Source organism: Heloderma suspectum, chromosome 3 (assembly GCF_057233095.1).
Source record: "Heloderma suspectum isolate Gila_16-S chromosome 3, 16-S_ref, whole genome shotgun sequence".
Classification (NCBI taxonomy): domain Eukaryota; kingdom Metazoa; phylum Chordata; class Lepidosauria; order Squamata; family Helodermatidae; genus Heloderma; species Heloderma suspectum.
Window position 1 is genome coordinate 63,555,881 of NC_139460.1, and position 18,669 is coordinate 63,574,549.

General features: G+C 40.9%; 1 protein-coding gene across 2 annotated transcripts in view; it reads left to right on the forward strand.

Moving 5' to 3' along the window:
* The window catches only part of ILDR2 (immunoglobulin like domain containing receptor 2), a 59,817-nt gene that overhangs the window by 31,197 nt on the left and 9,951 nt on the right, over window positions 1-18,669 (forward strand). Inside the window, exons 4-6 of one of the 2 annotated variants that reach the window (XM_084843449.1) lie at window positions 10,474-10,530; window positions 14,351-14,497; window positions 16,545-16,721. In XM_084843449.1, coding sequence (XP_084699575.1) covers window positions 10,474-10,530; window positions 14,351-14,497; window positions 16,545-16,721 — 381 coding nt within the window. The remainder of the gene's footprint in view (window positions 1-10,473; window positions 10,531-14,350; window positions 14,498-16,544; window positions 16,722-18,669) is intronic. The other variant, XM_084843450.1, reaches the window with a different exon arrangement.

Genomic DNA, 18,669 nt, shown 5'->3' on the forward strand with positions numbered 1-18,669 from the left:
TTTTATTTTTGCATGTTTTTATGATTGTTTTAACTAAGTTTATTTTAATCTTGGTTTTATTACTGTTAACTGCCTTGAGCACCATTTTTTTGGTGGAAACGTGGGGTATAAATCAAATAAATAAACTGGGACAATTAAGAGATGCTACTGAAAGAGCCATTCATAGGCTATTTATCAGTAATTCCATCAGCCACACTCATTAGAAAGCAATTAAATGGACTGGACCTGCAAATACAAAGTGTTTAAGGCAAAGGAGTCCTCAAAAACCTCAAGAATGCTTTGCCTGTCCACACTAGTCATGCTGATGCTGTAATTTCACTTTATTAGAAACAAACAAAAAGCCACAAATCAGGTGTGAAAAACTCAGGAGAACAACACAGAAAACACTGGAATGTAACAGGCTAACCATGATGTTGGGTGCTTCCAGACAGAGGGCTACTAGCACTAACAATCAAAAGGTATTGTGTAGCTGTTCTGTCTTCTCTTCCATAACAAAATTTTCCTGGTTAAAAAAAAAGAGATGGAAGAAGTGGTGGGAAAACAAATGAGGGCTACAAATTGAAGACACAGATGTCCAGACCCCCCATAGAATTCCATGACTGAGGCAGTGTGATTGCACAATAAAAAGCCTCATCTGGAAGCACCTGTTATTTAAATGCTCCATAACAAGTGAGTGAACAAAGAATGGCAATTCCAGAGAAAAGGGTCAGTGTAGAAGCAACCTCAGCAGCTGCACGTTTGTATGCTCAGTTCTGCATCACAGTGGTTGGATAGAAATCAGCAACTGAATGGTGGAATGGAATAGATTTGTGAGTTGCTTCAGGGAGATTGCTTTGAAGAATATTACAACTCCACCCTGCATAATCTGGCAACCCTTGCATTTGTTGACCCTTCTCCTTGTATTTCTGTCCCCCCCCCCCCAATAGTCCTACAAAATATTTTTGTCACAGTTGTCTTGGGTCTGAATGATCTCACTTCTAACTGTGCATAAGGTCTCCACTTTCTGACTACAAATCTCCAAGAGGTTTTTAGACCTCTTCGTTCCCCACCCAGAGTGTGTTCTTTTGTCCTCTCTTGTTATATATTTTTGGTTCACTTGTTGCTCATCCCTGTGGGAGGAAAGTTGGCCTTCAATTAGCGAGCATTCATGACAGGCCTATGTGTTGCCTCCCCCTGCCGTTGCTGTGGAAACCACTGGTATGAACAAGAGCGGCTGGGTCAGCTGTAGTGTTTTTCAGCAGCCTACTTAACAGCCGGTATTAAAAACTAGGATCAGGGGGAGGTTCTGTAAAGGGGGAGAATTACGTGCTAGTAGGAAGAGGGGTTATCATCATTGAATTAATTCAGCTTGTGGGTAAAAAATCAAAATGCTGAAAGCTGGTTGTGATGGCATGATTGTGTTTTTTTATTTTTTGTTTGAAGTGGATAGGGGAGCATGCTGGCATATTCAAATCAACACGCAGGTTCAGATTTAGGCATGGCCTCTTGCCCTGCCTTTTGATGAGCTGGCTACCAAGAAGAGAGCTTAGTGAATTCCGTTACAGATTGAATTCCTTACAATAGGCAGCAGGGGCATTGCTAGGTTCTTGAAAGATCTGGGGCACAGACCCATTACACAAATTTGCACACGCGCGCGCGTGTGTGTGTATTATATATATCCAAGTCAAGTGCACCTCTAATATATATATTTATGTGTGTGTGTGTGTGTGGTGTGCATGTATGTGTGTATAGATTACATACATACATACGTACATCAGAAGTGTGCACTGTCCCCCCACCCCACTTCAACTCAGACCCTGATTCAGTGTTTTGGAAAACATCCCGCTTTTGCTCAGGCCAATTTGTAGTCGGACCACCTCAGCTCATCACCAAACCTGAGTCAAGGTTGGGAAAAATGGGTCTTAATGCTTCCTGTTGCCTACCATGGAAAATTAGAAAAAAAAACCCTGTAACTTTTTTCTGTTGGTCAGAACTGGATGCTAATTTCAGGCATAGTAGTCCCCTAGAAGGGGATTACACCTGCCAAATGTCAGAAAAATAGGTGCAGGATTTATATTTTGATTTTCTTTTAAAGGGAACTACCAATAGCATTTTTATTACTTGGAAGAATTGGATAAAAAATTCAGGATTCATTCCCCCATCAGAGGAGATCATGTCTGCCAAATTTCAGAAAAAAACAAGGGTTTTTGTGCAAGGGTAGCCTTGACATTTTGAGGTCTCCAAAAGAGGACATACTTATCTCCCTATGTTCCTTGTGGACCATTGTTCTGAAAATCACAGACAGCCTAGAGTTGTCCCTAAGTAAGAAACCAGCAAAGTTTCAGAAGGATAGGTGCAGCAGTTCATATGGAAAGGGAGTTCTCCAATTTGTGGGAGGGAATGATTTGCTTTCCCTTCCCTTCACCCCTTCCCCAATAGTTTTTGGGTAAATTTGTATGAAAATGCACAGGTCACTAGAGGTGTCCCCCAGGCAAGAAACCCGCAAAGTTTCTGAAGGATATACATGCATGCAAATTTAGAATTACTAGAATTTATTTACATTTCACCAATGTTAGTAGCAGGGGAACATGGGTGGGAAGGTGCTATTGCACTCATGTCCTGCTTGTGGGTTTTTCGTGCACATTGGTTGGCCACTGTGTGAACAGAACGCTGGACTAGATGGACCATGGTCTGATGCAGTACGGCTCTTCTTATGTTCTTAAATATAGAGTGCCTCTGAGCATATGCAGAATGATTTTCTTTCACCACTGAGCACTTACATCTCCCCCTACTAATTCTATTCCCCTCCATGCAACCATCCCTCCTCATCCTACCATGCTGCAGCAACTCTTCATAAAAAGAGACGTCTTGCTTTGTGCAACTCTCCTCTACCTCCTCCTTGTTATGCACAAGCTCTCATTGTATCTTCCTCCCCTTAACTTAATTTGTGCCAAGACTTCACCAGGATTTAGCCAATGAGTCTGTTTTCAAAACTAGGGCTAAGTTATAGAGAAACTCTGAGCATGTTCCAAGTGCCTTTCCCTTACCACTGAAGCTAGAGTTCATGCAAAATTACAAAAAAACAAAAAACAAATTACAAAACATGCATAGGACTGAGCTGAAAGGGTAGTCGATACATTAGATGGCATTGGGTAGGCAGTGTATTAAGCCTGCAGTACCATGCTCACAACTCAGGACTTACTTCTGAGTAAACATGCAGAACATCAAGGTGAAAACCTCCCTGCAAAAATAACTTGTGCGGGAATCCTATGCACACTTTCCTGAGGGTAAACCTCATTAAACATAATGGGGCTTCTGAGTAGGCATACATAGGATTGTATAATTTAGCAGTGTTTATCCCCCCTCCACTTAAAAAACAAACCCAAACCTCCTATTTTTATTAAAGCTCTCTGTTCATAGGAGCATAGGAAGTCAGACCCTGGGTCCATCTAGCACAGTATTGTTGACACTGACTGGCAGCAGCAGTTCTCCAGGGTTTTAGGCAGTATTCTTTTGTAGCCCTGCTTGGAGATGCTGGGGATTGAAACTGGGACCTTCTGCATGCCAAGCATGTGCTCTACCACTGAGCTACAGTCCTTCCTGTTGCTAGATGATGGCAACTGACAAACAAAACACCCCAGATTTGTTTCTCTGCAACCATGTGAACCCACTTTTCTCAAAGACTTGAGTGAGAAGGAGACAAACCAACCCTCTTGTCTGTTTGTATAAAGTCAGTTCAGAACTTCTGTTGCACACTGAAGAGAATTTTCTTTAAGAATTCCCCAAGGTATGCTCTGAGTGGAATAAAGAAGAGAAAGAAAGAACAGGATAGGGGAGGGAAGAAGAAAAGAAGAATGGTGATTGAAAATGTGTGGGGGTGGGGTGAGGGTAGAGAGAATTCCCTAAGCCAAGTGGCTCCTTTCAGATAGACAGTACTTCAGAGGAATTTAGGAGGCTGTGGAGGGTTTTAAGGATTGCACGTACTTAAATGAACTTTATGAGGTGAGGTGGCTGAGGGCTTTTTCTAGCTTTTCTAAAACTGTAGAACCTATTTAAAAGCCTCAGCAGTTCCTCGATCGTGATGCCACATAGTCCTAACCCTCCTTTTGGAATAATTTGAGTCCTACAGCTATTTAGGAGAAATTAAAGTGGAGGAGGAGAAAGAAGTTTGTGGAGGCTGACTGGATCCTTTGCTGTACTGAAGCTACTAAACTTCTGCAGAAGCCAAAGGTTCCAGTTTGGGGCAGTAAAATCAGATTCTGTGTGAAATACCAGTATTTCACATGGAGCTCTTTCTTCCCTTCTCCATCTTCAAAATGTCATTGCAAGCAAGAACCCAACAGTGGGCATATAAGAGCAGAAAAGTAGGGGGAGAGAGGTTTTTTGCACCTCAAAAAACAAACAAAAACAAGCCTACACCAGAGATTAGGGATAGTGACCTCCTAATGGTCACCTTAAACACCTTCTGATTAGGATCTCTAATCTCCTGTGTGGCTTGTCAGTTTTTACTTTTTTAGTTTTTGAGAAAAGGAAACTTTACGCATGGCTAGCAGAAAAGCCACTGCCAAGTTCAGTCAGCTCCATAGTGGCTGCCAGGTCCCCAAATTCCATGAACTTATGTAGAAGCACAAAAAAATTATAGCTCTTTACTTTGACAGATTTTCTTGAAAAAAGCAAATTTTACCTGTGGCTAGCACAAAAGCCACTGGACCTAACTGTCTGAACTTTGGCAGGTTCAGTCAGCTCCATAGGGGCTGCCAGGCAGGTTCAGTCAGATCCATGGGGGTTGCTAGGCCTCGAAATTCCATGCACTTGTGTGGAAGACCAAGAAAATTATAGCTTGTTGCTTTGACACATTTTCTTGAAAATAGCAAGTTAACCTGTGGCTAGCACAAAAGCCACTGGGCCTAACTGCTTGAAATTGGGCCTGTTCAGTCAGCTCCATGGGGGCTACCGGGTCTCCAAATTCCATGTATTTATCATACAAACTAAAAAAGTTATGTCTTCTACAAACAGAAGTTATGTGCTTCTGTTTTCCAATGCAAGTCAATGGGAAAATGTTAAAAAATGGCAATTAAGACAGCTCAAAAGATCCGGGGCACAGCTCAAAAAAGATCTGGGGCCTGTGCCCAGGTGAGGCTTCTCTAAAAATGCCCCTGACAGATGGGACAGTGGGCTGGAGTGGAGGGTGAGAAGAAATCTGTGAGACTAGAGGAAAAAACCCAGTCTTTGGAAGGGTGTGTATTTTGTCTGAAGTTTGTTGGTATTCTGGAATCCCATTATTAAACTTTCTGTGGGAGTGGAGGGTGCAGCATTGTCCTTGGCAATTCAGCCTGATTTGATTGTTTTGCTCAGACATTCTAGAAAACATGGACAGCTAGGGTGGCTACCAGATCTGTTTTGTTTTGGAGGTCAGAGTACTGAACACAGTTTGGGAGCATTCAGAATGTTCATTTCACCAGATTTCTATGCACTCACATCAGGTTTTCAGTACATCTGACATTGCCCAGGTATTCATACAGGCAGTGCTGCTGGAAACAGCTGCCCAAGTAGAAAAAACCCCCTCTATTATCTGTTTAGAGTCTTTGCTTATTATTTTCTTATGTATCTGAAAGCCAGAAATCACTAAGACCAATCCTTAGTGCAATTGATGTTTAAAATTTGTATGATTATGCATAATTATGACAATACAGGATCTCCTGTAACAATGAGATGTGGGAGATCTCCGATCATCATCATCATCATCTCTTCTTCTTCTTCACAGCTGTGGGGAAGCAAGTAGGATGGCAAAACCGAATCTGCTTTTTTACCTGTTTCCCATGCCATTTTTCTAGTCTATATTCCCCCCTCCTCTGGAAGTTACTATTTTACCTATTGGAAAAATATACGGGTACCAGTATGTTTTTCTTTTCCCAGCAAGCCAAATAGTAGCTTTTGAGGGGCACACTTACATCAAGAAAATGGGCACAGTGGGAAACAAATAAACAAGCCCTCTTCTTCATCATAGTTCTGACCAAAACTGCCCCCCTCTCCTGCAACTACTTTTAAGAAAAAAGGAAATGTTGTGATATCTGATCAGGGATCCCCTGTATCTCATCTAGCTTGCCCTTAGTGACTGTCCCCCAGTAAGAGGGATTGCAAAAGCCTTAACAGCCAGATGCCTTCCCCTCTCTAAACCCACTGATGTTACTGGTATGATAATTAATGTAGTGGTGTTGTCACAGTACAGTGGGTGACCAAATGCAGAGGACTCCTGTCCATTTAATACTTGCAATTTGTCATGCAGGCGTGCCCCACAGCCACTTCCCTCCAACGGGATGTCAAATATGTGTTTGCCTCTTGAAAGAAATATTTGGGACCTTACTTGGGGAGGGGTGCAATAGAAAAGGAGGGATTTGGAATGGCAAAGCAGTGAGAGTGAAAAGAGTTAAGCACCCCCTCCCTCTGTTGCTTCTCCACTCACTCCAAACCTCCTTCCTGAAGCTGCTTTCCTGTAGGAAAAAGAGTGATGCATGTAGTTAGCCCCTGATAAGTAGTTGCAAGGAAACACCGCTTGCATGGCAATGGAAAAAAAATCTTGTTATAAGAAAACATGAACACATTACCTGAAGGATCAGCTTTATCTTCCACTATAGCTCTGAGAGCCACTCAGGATTGATGATGTTACAGTAATGATAAAAGGGCAGCTTTGATTAATTGCAACAGGTAGCAAAACACTGCTAGAATGTAGAGTACATTTACTGTTATTTTGGAAGCAGACAGTCATGAGGTGACTTATACATAGTGCATGAAGTAATGATACTGAGACTGAGTATAACTCCCTTTTTTATCGAAGTGTAAAACTAGAGTTACAGGAAATTTGATTCCAGTTGATGGTCCTTAATCTTAATTTGGTTTAATGCAGAAGCAACTGTATTGAATGCAGAGTTTTGTTCTGTAGTTAGCAGCAAGTTGTCTCTACCTTCTTTTAGAGCATTTCTACACGATGCTTTTACTGCATGCTCGTGATTGTCATTCATGGAAGTTTGCAGGTCCTTTACACGACGTTGTCAACCTCCAGGGTATCTCCCGTGCTCTCTGACATTTAACCTGGGTTTAAAGAGATTGGAGATAATTAGATAAGGAATGTTAATCCACTATATCAGCAGTGTGTAATTATGCAGTTTTGCTATACAACAGCGCTATCTAGTGGCTATATAATGAAACATATAGAACTTGCAGACAAATGAACTCCCGTAATCAAAGTATGTGTCCACCCACGTAAAGGAGCTGATCTTAATCCCGCAAAGAATCTGGAAACAAAGCCCCATAAATTGTGGGATAAAAAGCCTTGTGTGGTGAAGCCTTTAGCCATCTAGATAAAAACATTGCCCTTTCTCATGAAGGAATTCTAATTAAATACATAAAGCAAAATGGACTGTTGTTATGATTCAACTCTATTTGGGCTGCAATCCTATACACACTTACTTGGAAATAAGTCTTATTGATTTCAATATGCATATGATTGTGCTTTTAGTCTGCTAAGAGCAAGTTCCAGTGTAACATTGTATTCACAATTACTCTCACTTTCTTGTCATTTTTTAAATTCCACAGTGCACTTGTGGAACTTTCTGTGCCAACAAACATGTCACTGTCACTGAACCTCCAAACGTGGATAACCCACATGATAATTTTGACATTAGAATGGCTTCTTGTGAGGAAGGACTTGTGGACAATTAAGAAACTTAGAGGTTTAAGGATGACATTAGAGGTAACAGTTGAATTATATGTCAAAGGGCTTAATGCAACCATTTAATCAAGAGCTCAAACAAAATATATGTGAACATACATGAAGAAGCTGGTAATATTCAACTCTGCTCATGTTACCACTTGCCACTCTGATGAAATTACATATATTTTCACTGAAGCTAGTTCCATGTTTTGTATAGCAGTGTCCTTCTCTTCTCTTCTCTTCTCTTCTCTTCTCTTCTCTTCTCTTCTCTTCTGCACTGTATCAGCTGTGCTTCCAAGAAATCATGGAAACAGGGCTTTTTAAAAATGTGCAACCAGATATAACATGTACAGTACCAGGAAAAATTGTGTAGTTCAAAAAGAACATTTATGCATTTCAAAAATTCAAGTAATGCAAAGGTTGTATTATGTTAACTGATGTTAAAAGTGCCTGTTAACAATGTGAAAAGTAAAGTGAGTAGTCCAGCTCCTTTAGAACCCCAGACCCTGATCAAGTGTAGCCATTTCTCCTCCTTACCCAAAGACGCTTCTCCCAGACTCTGCTGCTACTCTTCACACAGTATCCCCCCAACGTTCTAAAGATGAAGGAAATCTTTCTAGAACATGGAGACCCCTTTCCTGACAAATCATGTGGTCGGTCTTATGACAAGGGCAGTGATACCAGAAAATATCCAATATGACATTTTTTACAGGGAACTTATAAGGCCAACATTTGTGTCTGAAAGTACCATTGCAGTGCAGCAGCCAGTCTAGTCCCAATGAGAAAAGCCTCACTGAAACTGTTTAAAGAACCTGCCAAATACAACAAGAGAACATTTAGGGACAAAATTATTAAGCTTTGAGGAGAGAGAGAGTTTACGTAGATGTATAATTGTACATCTAGGTACATCTACCTAGATGTATAATTGTAATGAAGTTGCCCACATATTGACCTCAAAGAGGCATATGGGAAGTATTGGGAAGCCCACTGTACTGTGCATGTGCATCTGTTTTGTCTTTTCTTCTTCTTAGTTTTTGTAAATCCCTCACTCCAATGTTTTGTTGGAGTTCATGATATGTCTTCTACACTGCTTGATTATAACACTTTTCTGCCTTAGTGCTGTCAGAGTCCCAGTTTGAGGAGTTTCTTCCACTCTGGCTTCTAAATGTCATGGAATGTGACTCTATGCAACAAAGCATGTGCACATACACAAGAAAAATGCACAGGTGTGTTGTAGTGGTGAATTACAATCACATCCACATGTTGCACACGAATTACAATTACATACCATTATGCAATTATTAGTGATGTGTACTTTTTTCTCCTTCGTTTCCCAGTGAGCTCTGCAGGAATGCTCTCTCTTTACACATCTTTAAATACATCATCAATAACGATCTGAAATAGGTACAGAATAGGTACACTTTGTAGCCAGAGGAAGCTCTGCTATATTGGGTATATCTGGCCTGTACATGTTAAGCTTCATGTACACATACATTTCTTAATTAAAAAGGATCCACATTGGCCTAGAATATAGCCTGTGCCTTTTGAGAATTTAGGATAGTTAAGAGTCATAAATTCTGCATTGAGCCCAAAATGGATTGCTTCCAGTTGATATGGAAACCACCTGAGTCACACTTTACAAAAAGAAATAGTTTGACACAGTAAAAGTGTACTGTCTATGTATGCCCATCTGCATTATTGTGTTGGTGGCAACTTGGGTCAACCCAACCTTAGTTTACTCGGGTGCTTTTAGGTGTGCCTGAAAACAGCACCCTGTGTTAGGGATAAGGTTTGGAAAAGAAAATTGATGCTTCAAAAGTTAGTATACAAGTTTCCTAGACTTTTTCTAGCAATTAAGGGTGCAGTCCTATGCATGTTTAGACAGAAAAAAGCCCTACAACTCAGTAGAGGCCGATGGCTCCAGTTTCAGAGGGGCAGTGATTCCATTCTGTGTTTTGGTTAGAACCAGCCAGAACTCCAAAGGAGGTATCCAAGGTGCTGCACCCTAGCCTCAAAATGGGTTCAGCACCTTGGACAGCACTTTAGTGCTCTGGCTGGTTCTAAGTAAAACCCAGAATAGAATCATCGTCCCTCCGAAACTGGAGCCACCAGCTTCCACAGCTACAACCTCTGAACTTTTCTGTCTAAACACGCATTGTATTGCACCTTAAAGCACTGATAAGATCATGGTTAAAGTGAAAAATGCAGTGTTGAGTGATTTCCACCACCATCCAAAGCTGTTTGAATCATTTGGACATAGTAGCTGTGTTTCTCACACCAGCCTCTGATCATCCAGAGACCACATAGGCCAATCAAATGTAAGCAGCTAATGCTTTGGGATATATCCTGTTTATGTACAGACCAGGGAGCTTTCACTGTGAATTGGAGTTAAGATCCATCCAACCGATGCATGTTTGAAAAGTCTATATAATATTTGACCAGTGAAAATAATTGGAAGCCAAAACAACAAAGAGTTTTGCCACATCTTAAGATGAACAAATTTATTGTCGTATAAGCTTAAGTGCAATTATTTATGGAATATACCTTTCTTATCTTGCTTTGCATTTTATATATAAAACAACCACCATTTTATCATGTTCTGCCTAGCTCAGGGGAAATAGTTAAAGCCAAGGTGATTAACTTCCTGAAGTATTTCGTTCCTGTCACACAGCGCATGGAGGCCTTATCATATCATAGTGATAGCGAGCTATATTCTGGCAAGGGATGGGGAGTGATTTTCCTGCACTAACCTCTCCTTCTTTCCCTTCCTCTGTCTTTTCTAGGCAGGACAGGGCTACTTGCTGATCTTTTGCCCAGTTTTGCTGTGGAGATTATGCCAGGTACTCTGTCATCTAATACTCCATCCATCCATCCATCCATCCTGTTGTTGCTTTGTCTGTCCAGCATCCATAGCACCTTATGCATTTATTTATTTCTTGTTTGTACATGTGTCCTCAGTTCGTGGTCTCTTCAATAACTGCTTGCAACTGGCAATGAGAGAGAGCATGGTAAGGGCTTTAGCAAATGGTGTTGGGGATGCAAAGACCACAATTTGATTATTTTATTGATTTATTGATTTAAAAGATTTATAAGCTGCCTGTTAGGGTAAACCCCCCAAGGTAGCAAACAGCAAGATTTCAAAACACAATAAAACAATGATAAAAATAATAAGAATAAAAGATCAAAATTAACAATTAAAACTAGATAACACTATTAAACCAGAACAGCACCTAATAAACTCCTAACTCAATTATAGGCCAAGGTAAACAGGTAAATATTTAGGGTCTTCTTGAGGCAGAATCTCTCAACACTGGATGTGCTGGCAAGGGCTGATGGGAGTTGTAGGCCAAAACACCTGAAGGACCTCAAGTTGTCCACCCCTGGTTTGGCCTTTAAACAATCAGCAATTTAAATTGGGCATGGAAACACACTATCAACCAGGCAGCTAGTACAATATAAGTTTCTCATGATCCAACTGCCTAGCACTTATCAGTACATGAGTAGCTGCATTTAATATAAGTTGAGGTTTCCAGACCATGTTTAAAAGCAGCCTCATGTACAGTGCATTACAGTAATCTGGGCTGGGTGTTAATAGAGCATAGATAACTGAAACAAGATATGTTGTCTACAGATAGGGTTGCAGTTGGCATACCAGCCTAAGCTGGTTAAAAGTATTTCTGGCCACTAGTACCACCTGAGTTTCCCCAGTTAGTGCTGAGTTCAGTAGAACTCCCACATTGCATACTTGGTCCATCAGGGGGAGTGTAACTCCATTTAGGACCAAGCCTCCATCCAGACTAGTCAGTCAGTTTTCCTACCCACAATACTTCAGTCTTGTCATGATTAAGTTTAATTTTGTTTGCTCTCATCCATCCCAATATTGCCTTCAGGCACTGGTTTAAATGTTTCACAGCTTCCCTGGAATTAATAGATAAAAATGAAAGGGAATTATTTAAGATATAGTTGTTGTTAGTCATTCATAGGTCTGTACTGCTAGTTTATAAATTCTGCTTGCATAAAATAGCTGATGTTTTTCTTGTGAAAGGTATTTTCTTTCAGACTTTCAAAGTTACTGGGGGTTACATAGGTGTGGACCCTCAGAAATAGTTAATGTTTTTTCTGATCAAAGGGCTCTTAGTTTTTTTTTTGTCAAATAGAATGGAAATGTGATTCCAATCTTACTGTATTCTTGAACTTTATTTGAATTGTAGGCCTAGTTCAGATGATCATCTAACCCAGCATTCCCCAACCTGGTACCCTCCAGATGTGTTGGGCTGTAACTCCCATCACCCCCATCATTAGCCATGCTGATTGGGGATGATGGGAATTATATTCCAATGTACCTGGAGGGTTGGGGAAGGCTGGTTTAGAAGATTGTCTGTACAACCCGGTCCTTTGGGCCTAAAAGGAGCAGAGTGAAAACTTCTACTTTAGTTTGATCATAGTTTGCTCTAACTAGCTAGGGTTATAATAAACCACAACAGGAAATGTGTTCTCTTATGTGTGGAGGAGGAGGAGAGGGGTTATGTCCAAGAATCACTGTAGCTCATTGCTTATTATCTAAACTATGGTTTACGATGATGATAGTATGAACTGGGCTGTTATTTTGACAAGTTTTAAACTGTTTTATTATTTGACACTATTTATCGAGTCAGATGTGTCTATTTGTTTTTTTTAATCTATTTAAGAATTTTAAAAATCAAAATATCTTCTTACAATAAGTATTCAAAGAAGACATACCATGAAAAAATGAAAAATCACAGCTAATAATTATTTTTATATTTCAGACATAACAAAATATAAATATTTATAAACAAAATGTGGATTAATTTCATATTAATTATCCTGAGTCCAGAACTGGAGAAATAAACTATCTTTCCATAAAAGCCCTACATGGTTTCATCTTCTTTCTCTGAACTGGATAACACTAGTTAGTTTTAACAACCTTAGTACAGTTCATGTTTCACATAGCTACTGCCCTTGTGTTGGAATTAATTTTTATTGTTCTATTTTTATGTTACCAAAGTTTTAGCAGAAATCTACAAATTACATGTCAGAGCTGTTTGTACCTTACTACCCTGGCTTTCCAAGTATCCCAGTAATATCACCATGTGTTCCAGTGGTACTATCACACCTGCTACATGTTTTATTGCTTCAATAACCTGTGTCCAATAGGTCTAAATTTCCAGGCAAGAACATAATATATGAGGAAACCAAGCACTTTCATCTCCACACTTCCATACCCCTTTTCTGACAACAGTTCTGTATACTGTCAACCTGTGGAGGGAACCTGTTCCCAACTACCATGCATTGTGTTTGCACAGAGCCAGTGCACGTATAAGCTCTGTACCCAGATTTTGTATTCTGCATCATGCAGACAGAGCCCATCTATATACAATTTTACACACACACACACACACACACACACACGTTCACTATAGATGATCCAATCAATGCATGGATTTCATAGAGAGAACTGCTCCCCTGTTCATGGATTGATTGTATACAGAATGCTTGTCTGCCTTTCTGATCATCCCTCTTGTCCATATACTAGCCTTCCCCAATCTGAGGCCCTCCATGTGCTGGGCTGCAACCCCCATTATCACCAGTCAGCACGCCCCATTACCTTAAGTTACCTTATAGTAACAAAGCCAAAGTATATGCATTGAAATAGTCACATATTCTTCCCCTGCTTACCCATGCCTCCATCTCCCCCCTCCCCGGGTTGTTTCTCTGTGTCTTAATAAGCCCCTTGGGGTAGGGACCTGCCACTCCTCTTTTGTGTAAAGTGCTGTATACATAGTACCATATAAATAATAAAGTAATAGGAGTGGTCTACTTGCTCCAACTTATAAATCTGTTTAAGCTTTAGAGATGCTTGCAGGCACAAGAAGACAGAACTTTAAAGTGATTTTCATCAAGTTTAGTACAGGATGACAGCCTCATATCTTTATTTCCGATAAATTCTAGGTGGAATATTGTCCCCCAGATTTCTGTTCCAACTATTCTGACTTCAGAATGTATCCAGTGATACTGGGATTCCTGATAACGAATATTAATTCTGCTGTACAGTAGAACACATTTACTTCTTGGTCTAATAACTCCCCTACCAATATGTCATTCCCAATTCCAGATATGAAGACATTGGCAAAAAGGGGGCCCTCACAAACACAATCATATGTCATTATAACATCATTCCCTACCATTACTAGATAATGCGTTTTCCCATATTTGCCCTGTCAAAGATGCTATTTCTTCTGTCCTAAATGACTCCAGCAGTGACATTCCTAAGTTTAATTGAAATTCTAACCACTTTTAATTCATTAGAGTAAATTTTAATCAGAAGTTTTATGAGCTAAGAGCAAACGTATTTGTGTTTTAGCATATTTTGGCTCTGATGCGTTAATATGATATGATGGGTTAATATAGTAGTGAAAAAAAATTGAAGGTAGCCTTTCCTTCTAAGCATTCATGGTAGTCATTATTCATTAAATTAAGTTATGTTATATCTCCTTCAATACCTCCAAATGCACCTAAATTGAGGTTTTTGTAATATGCACATTTAAAAATATTTAATGGATTAATAAGATTACTCAGCTAAACATTCTTAATTCATTGACAGCCCCAGTATTTTATATATGCGTGTCTCTTTGTTTGCAGAGTGGGTGTTCGTGGGTTTGGTGATCCTGGGGGCTTTCCTATTCTTTCTCTTGGTTGGGATCTGCTGGTGCCAGTGCTGTCCTCATAGCTGCTGCTGTTATGTCCGCTGCCCTTGCTGCCCAGATACCTGCTGCTGTCCACGGGCTTGTGAGTTACCATTTTCAATAGGGATTGGCAACATTTTTGGGGTGTGGTGGGGGGGCTGCATTGACCCCTGGGGAATCTTTCAAGGACCTCCTGAGTGGGCAGGGCAGGCCATTCCCTGCAGTTGGGCTGCGCAGCGGGGTATAATGGGCAGGGCCCCCTGGTGAGCCAAGGTCCTCATGTGGCCTGTGGGCTGCTCACATGTGACTTACAATGCAAGCCAAATTGTGAAGCACTCTTCCATTTCGGCATACTCTCCTCCTCCTTATGTTATTTGTAAAAAATAATATTTCTCCTTCTGCGCTGTTCATGGACTTGAAGGCTCCAGCTGTCAGTGATGAGCTACTGTTACCTATAAAAATTAGGTAGTGACTTAGCCTTGGGAGCTCAGAAGCCAAACATGCATTGACTGACCTTTCACAGGACTGAGTTTTACAGAGTCCCCATGGGGTGACTGCAAAACAGGTTGGCCTCAGTCCATCTGCAGCTATGTTCAACTAGTTGCACGTAACAACTAATAGGCTCTGGATGGGAGGGGCTGTGGCTCGGTGGTAGAGCACCTGCTTTGCATGCAGAAGGTCCCGCGTTCGATCCCTGGTAGCTTCAGGCAGGGCTAGGAAGGACTCCTTCCTGAAACACTGGAGCTGCCGGTGGGTGTCGACAATACTAGGCAAGATGGACCAATGTTCTGACTCCGTATAAGGCAGCTTCCTATGTTGGAGTTGGGCCACTAGTTTTGATGACACTTTGGAATAGGCCTTAGCAGATGTTTATTATTTTTGAACCCTTCCTACTGGCCTTTTGAAAAAACAAACAAACAAACAAACAAACAAACAAACAGAAAGCCCATTCAGGCCTTCAGGGGCTAGGATGAGAGGAATCTGCTGTTCTGTTTGTACTGCTCTTACAAGATTGTGTCTAATGCTGGCTTTCCTCTAGAACTAGCTTGGGCACCCATTTTTTGCTGATCCACTCTATCACCTGCAGCCCCGCACACTTGCTGAATTAACTCCTCCTGAGGGTTGGGAGACTCTCTGGAACAGTACGGAAAACGGCAGGGAGGATTGCAGTAGGTAGCGGGGGACTGAATGCCCTAGGCTGCATGAGCGAAAGTGCTTTCCATTAATGCAAAGCCACCACTGGATACAACCCACAGTTTTTGCTACTAGCTTTTAAAAGTGTTAGCAACTGCTTAATGGTTGATGAATTTGGATTTTTTTTTAAATATTTGTGAGCTGCTTCTACCAATAGTAGAAGCAGGATATACATATTTTAAATAATTTTACAGAAAAAGACATATCCAGCTACTTTAATGGGGACTGGATGACCATAGCAATGTAGATAAAAATGCAGCTAGGTGTACATGAAATCCAGAGTGGTGGCTGCATACAAGCCTCCTTTTGCACACAGATCTTTCTGCATCAGGGCAATTGTGTGGTGAAAAAGATTGATCATATGAATGCCTATATGGGCCTGCTATGGTTGTGAGCAGCAAAGTCTCCTTCTGACACAAGCTGGAAACTCTGGCCATCTAGGTTGCAGGCCTTTTCTGCAAGTTTGAGGCTTCCTGTGGTATTAAAGGTGAACTGCTATGAAGCTAAAAGAGAAATGAAACAGAGTCTATTTACATGATGAGTGCTTTTTGCTAATTAGGCTGCTAGGCAATTTCTATCAAATTCCATTTATACTCTGGGTTTGTTCGCTCAGTGGTTTAAGTCTTAATTACTGCCTTTTAAAAAAAAATTAATCCTCTAGGTATTTTGCACAAATAAACCAGCTTTGAAAACCTTGTTGTGACCTCAACTTGATTTTGCTGGTGGAGTGCTATATAAACCGAGGTAGCTCTGGAATATGAAAACAATTCTGACACCTCCTGGTGAGAGTGTTAGTTTAAAATGAGTTCAGTATCATGTGAATTCAAAGCCTGGTTTGGACAAGCCCTTGGAAGAATCAGTCAGCTCTTGCAATTTCTGTTACTAAGCTTCCATCTCTAAGGGCAAGAATAGCTGCAAACTGAAAAGCACCACTTAATTGTAACTCTCTTTTTCAGTGTATGAAGCAGGAAAGGCTGCAAAGGCTGGATACCCTCCACCAGTCACATCAATCCCCGGACCTTACTATATTCCCACTGTCCCTGTGGGTGGAGTCCAATCTCATGCTGTACTGATGGACAAGTCACACCTTCCTCCCTTGGCTCCAAGTGAATCCAGCGCAGGAGGACAAAGTGGTAATCTGGAAACGTTCTGCATCTTTCTTGATTGCTTGTCAGAACATCTGGAGCCAGCAGAGCTCTCTATGGAAGCAGAGCCGGAGGAAAATAGAGCTATTTTAATCACATGATTAAAATACCCCAAGGCGGGGCTAATTTCTGCATGCAGGAAGCATGTCGTGCCCCCAATCTAACAGGGACGATTGCAAGATTAGGAAAGGGTGTTTGTTTTAGGAAAATAAGGTGCAGGCTTCTGCACTTGTTTGCACTGTTGGTCTCTCCATATTTTTTTTTTGCTTCCATGTATTATACAATCAACCTGAACGTGTCTTCATGTCAGGTTGATTTAAGCTGTGTCTTTCTGAATGGCAGCTTCCTGCACTAGTGGTATTCAGCTCTGAACTGGAGGTAAAGAAAGTGATGCTGCAAAAAAGAGCTGCAAAAAAGATGCATGCTACAGTCTATCTACAGTCCATCCATGGGGATGTGCTATATGGGTTCACCACACTAATCCCTTGTCTGAAATCTTTTTCTTGCAAGGATTGGTGTAATGCCCATGTAGGTTGTCAGTGTCATGTGTCCTGAATATGCAGACTTGATACCTGAACATTCCTCTTTTCAGATTAGAGCCAAATCTACTATGGGGATAATCTAAGAATTATGTAAATTTGCCCAACTGTGTGAGGTAAAAACAAGACAGCTTTACTTCCTCTGCCGTGCTTCCTTGTGTTTGCTACATTATACTTCTATCCCGAATATTTTTAGCCTGCTATGTTTTAGCAGGAAAACATGCCCTTTTTCAGACCAGTATAGTCTTCGGTGTAGTGGCAGCACACCTGCACAGATTTCCGTATGCCTTCAGCACAGGCTAGATTATGTCACATGTGCCTTGAATCACCGCTGGTCTGTGACTAAGAAAAACAAACAAACAAATGTTATGCGTACAAGGCTTAAGGCTACAATCATGTGCACATTACTTAGGAGTAAGTCCGATTGGACTCAGCGGGACACTTCCAAGTAAACATGCTTCGAATTGGGCTGCATGCCATTTTGCCCATAAATAATAGACAGCCATGGGAAAACACAGAAGCCCTTTGTCAGCAGTACTGCACGGTGCTTTAGAATCAAATGCTTGTGCCGCTGACTCTTGAAACTGCAGATGGCATTTTGGTAGGAGGAATCTAATCCGTAATAGTCATAAGTTTGACTTTTACCACAGCACTGCATTGAGATTACTGAAAAAGTAATTAATGACCATATGCTGGCAATAAAAGTTTTGCACCCTTGTGCTAGTACTGACCTTTTGAAGGAATCATTGGAAAAGTCAGGCTTCAAATAATCAGTGCATTTCTATTCTTCCTCCACTCAAAATAAGGACGGATGAGCTAATGAGAACTGTTGAAGCATCCTTTCATTGTTAATGAAAGATCATTTAGGCGTGAGAAATCAGCAAATAGCCCAAAGCAGAATCATGTCCAATCGAAAAAAAAAATCATAACACAACATGTTGTACCGCAGACCTGTGTGTGTGTGTGTATTTGTTTTAAATGTCACTGCACAGAACATACATTGTGGTCCTCAGGGTTTCTTTAACACTAACATACATAAGTCATGGTATATCTCATTGTTATGATCTGGTGTTGGGCTTGTTTCTCAGGTGTCATAGATGGAAGATTGCTATAAACACTATTGTATGGATTACATGTAACTTGTATGGAAGAACTCACGGAATCATGGGCTGAATGAAAGAATGAATGGATCACAGGGACTTTACTGATTACTGTAGACTGGTATGCCTTCTTTAAGGCTGAAGACCAGTTGTACTTACTTGGGAGTACGTCCCATTGTACTCAGTGGGACTGACGTATGACTAACATGCATAAGAATGTATTGTAAGGGAGATTATTATTCACCCCACTGGAACAACAATGGGGAGATGAAAGGAACAGAATATAATCCAGTAGCT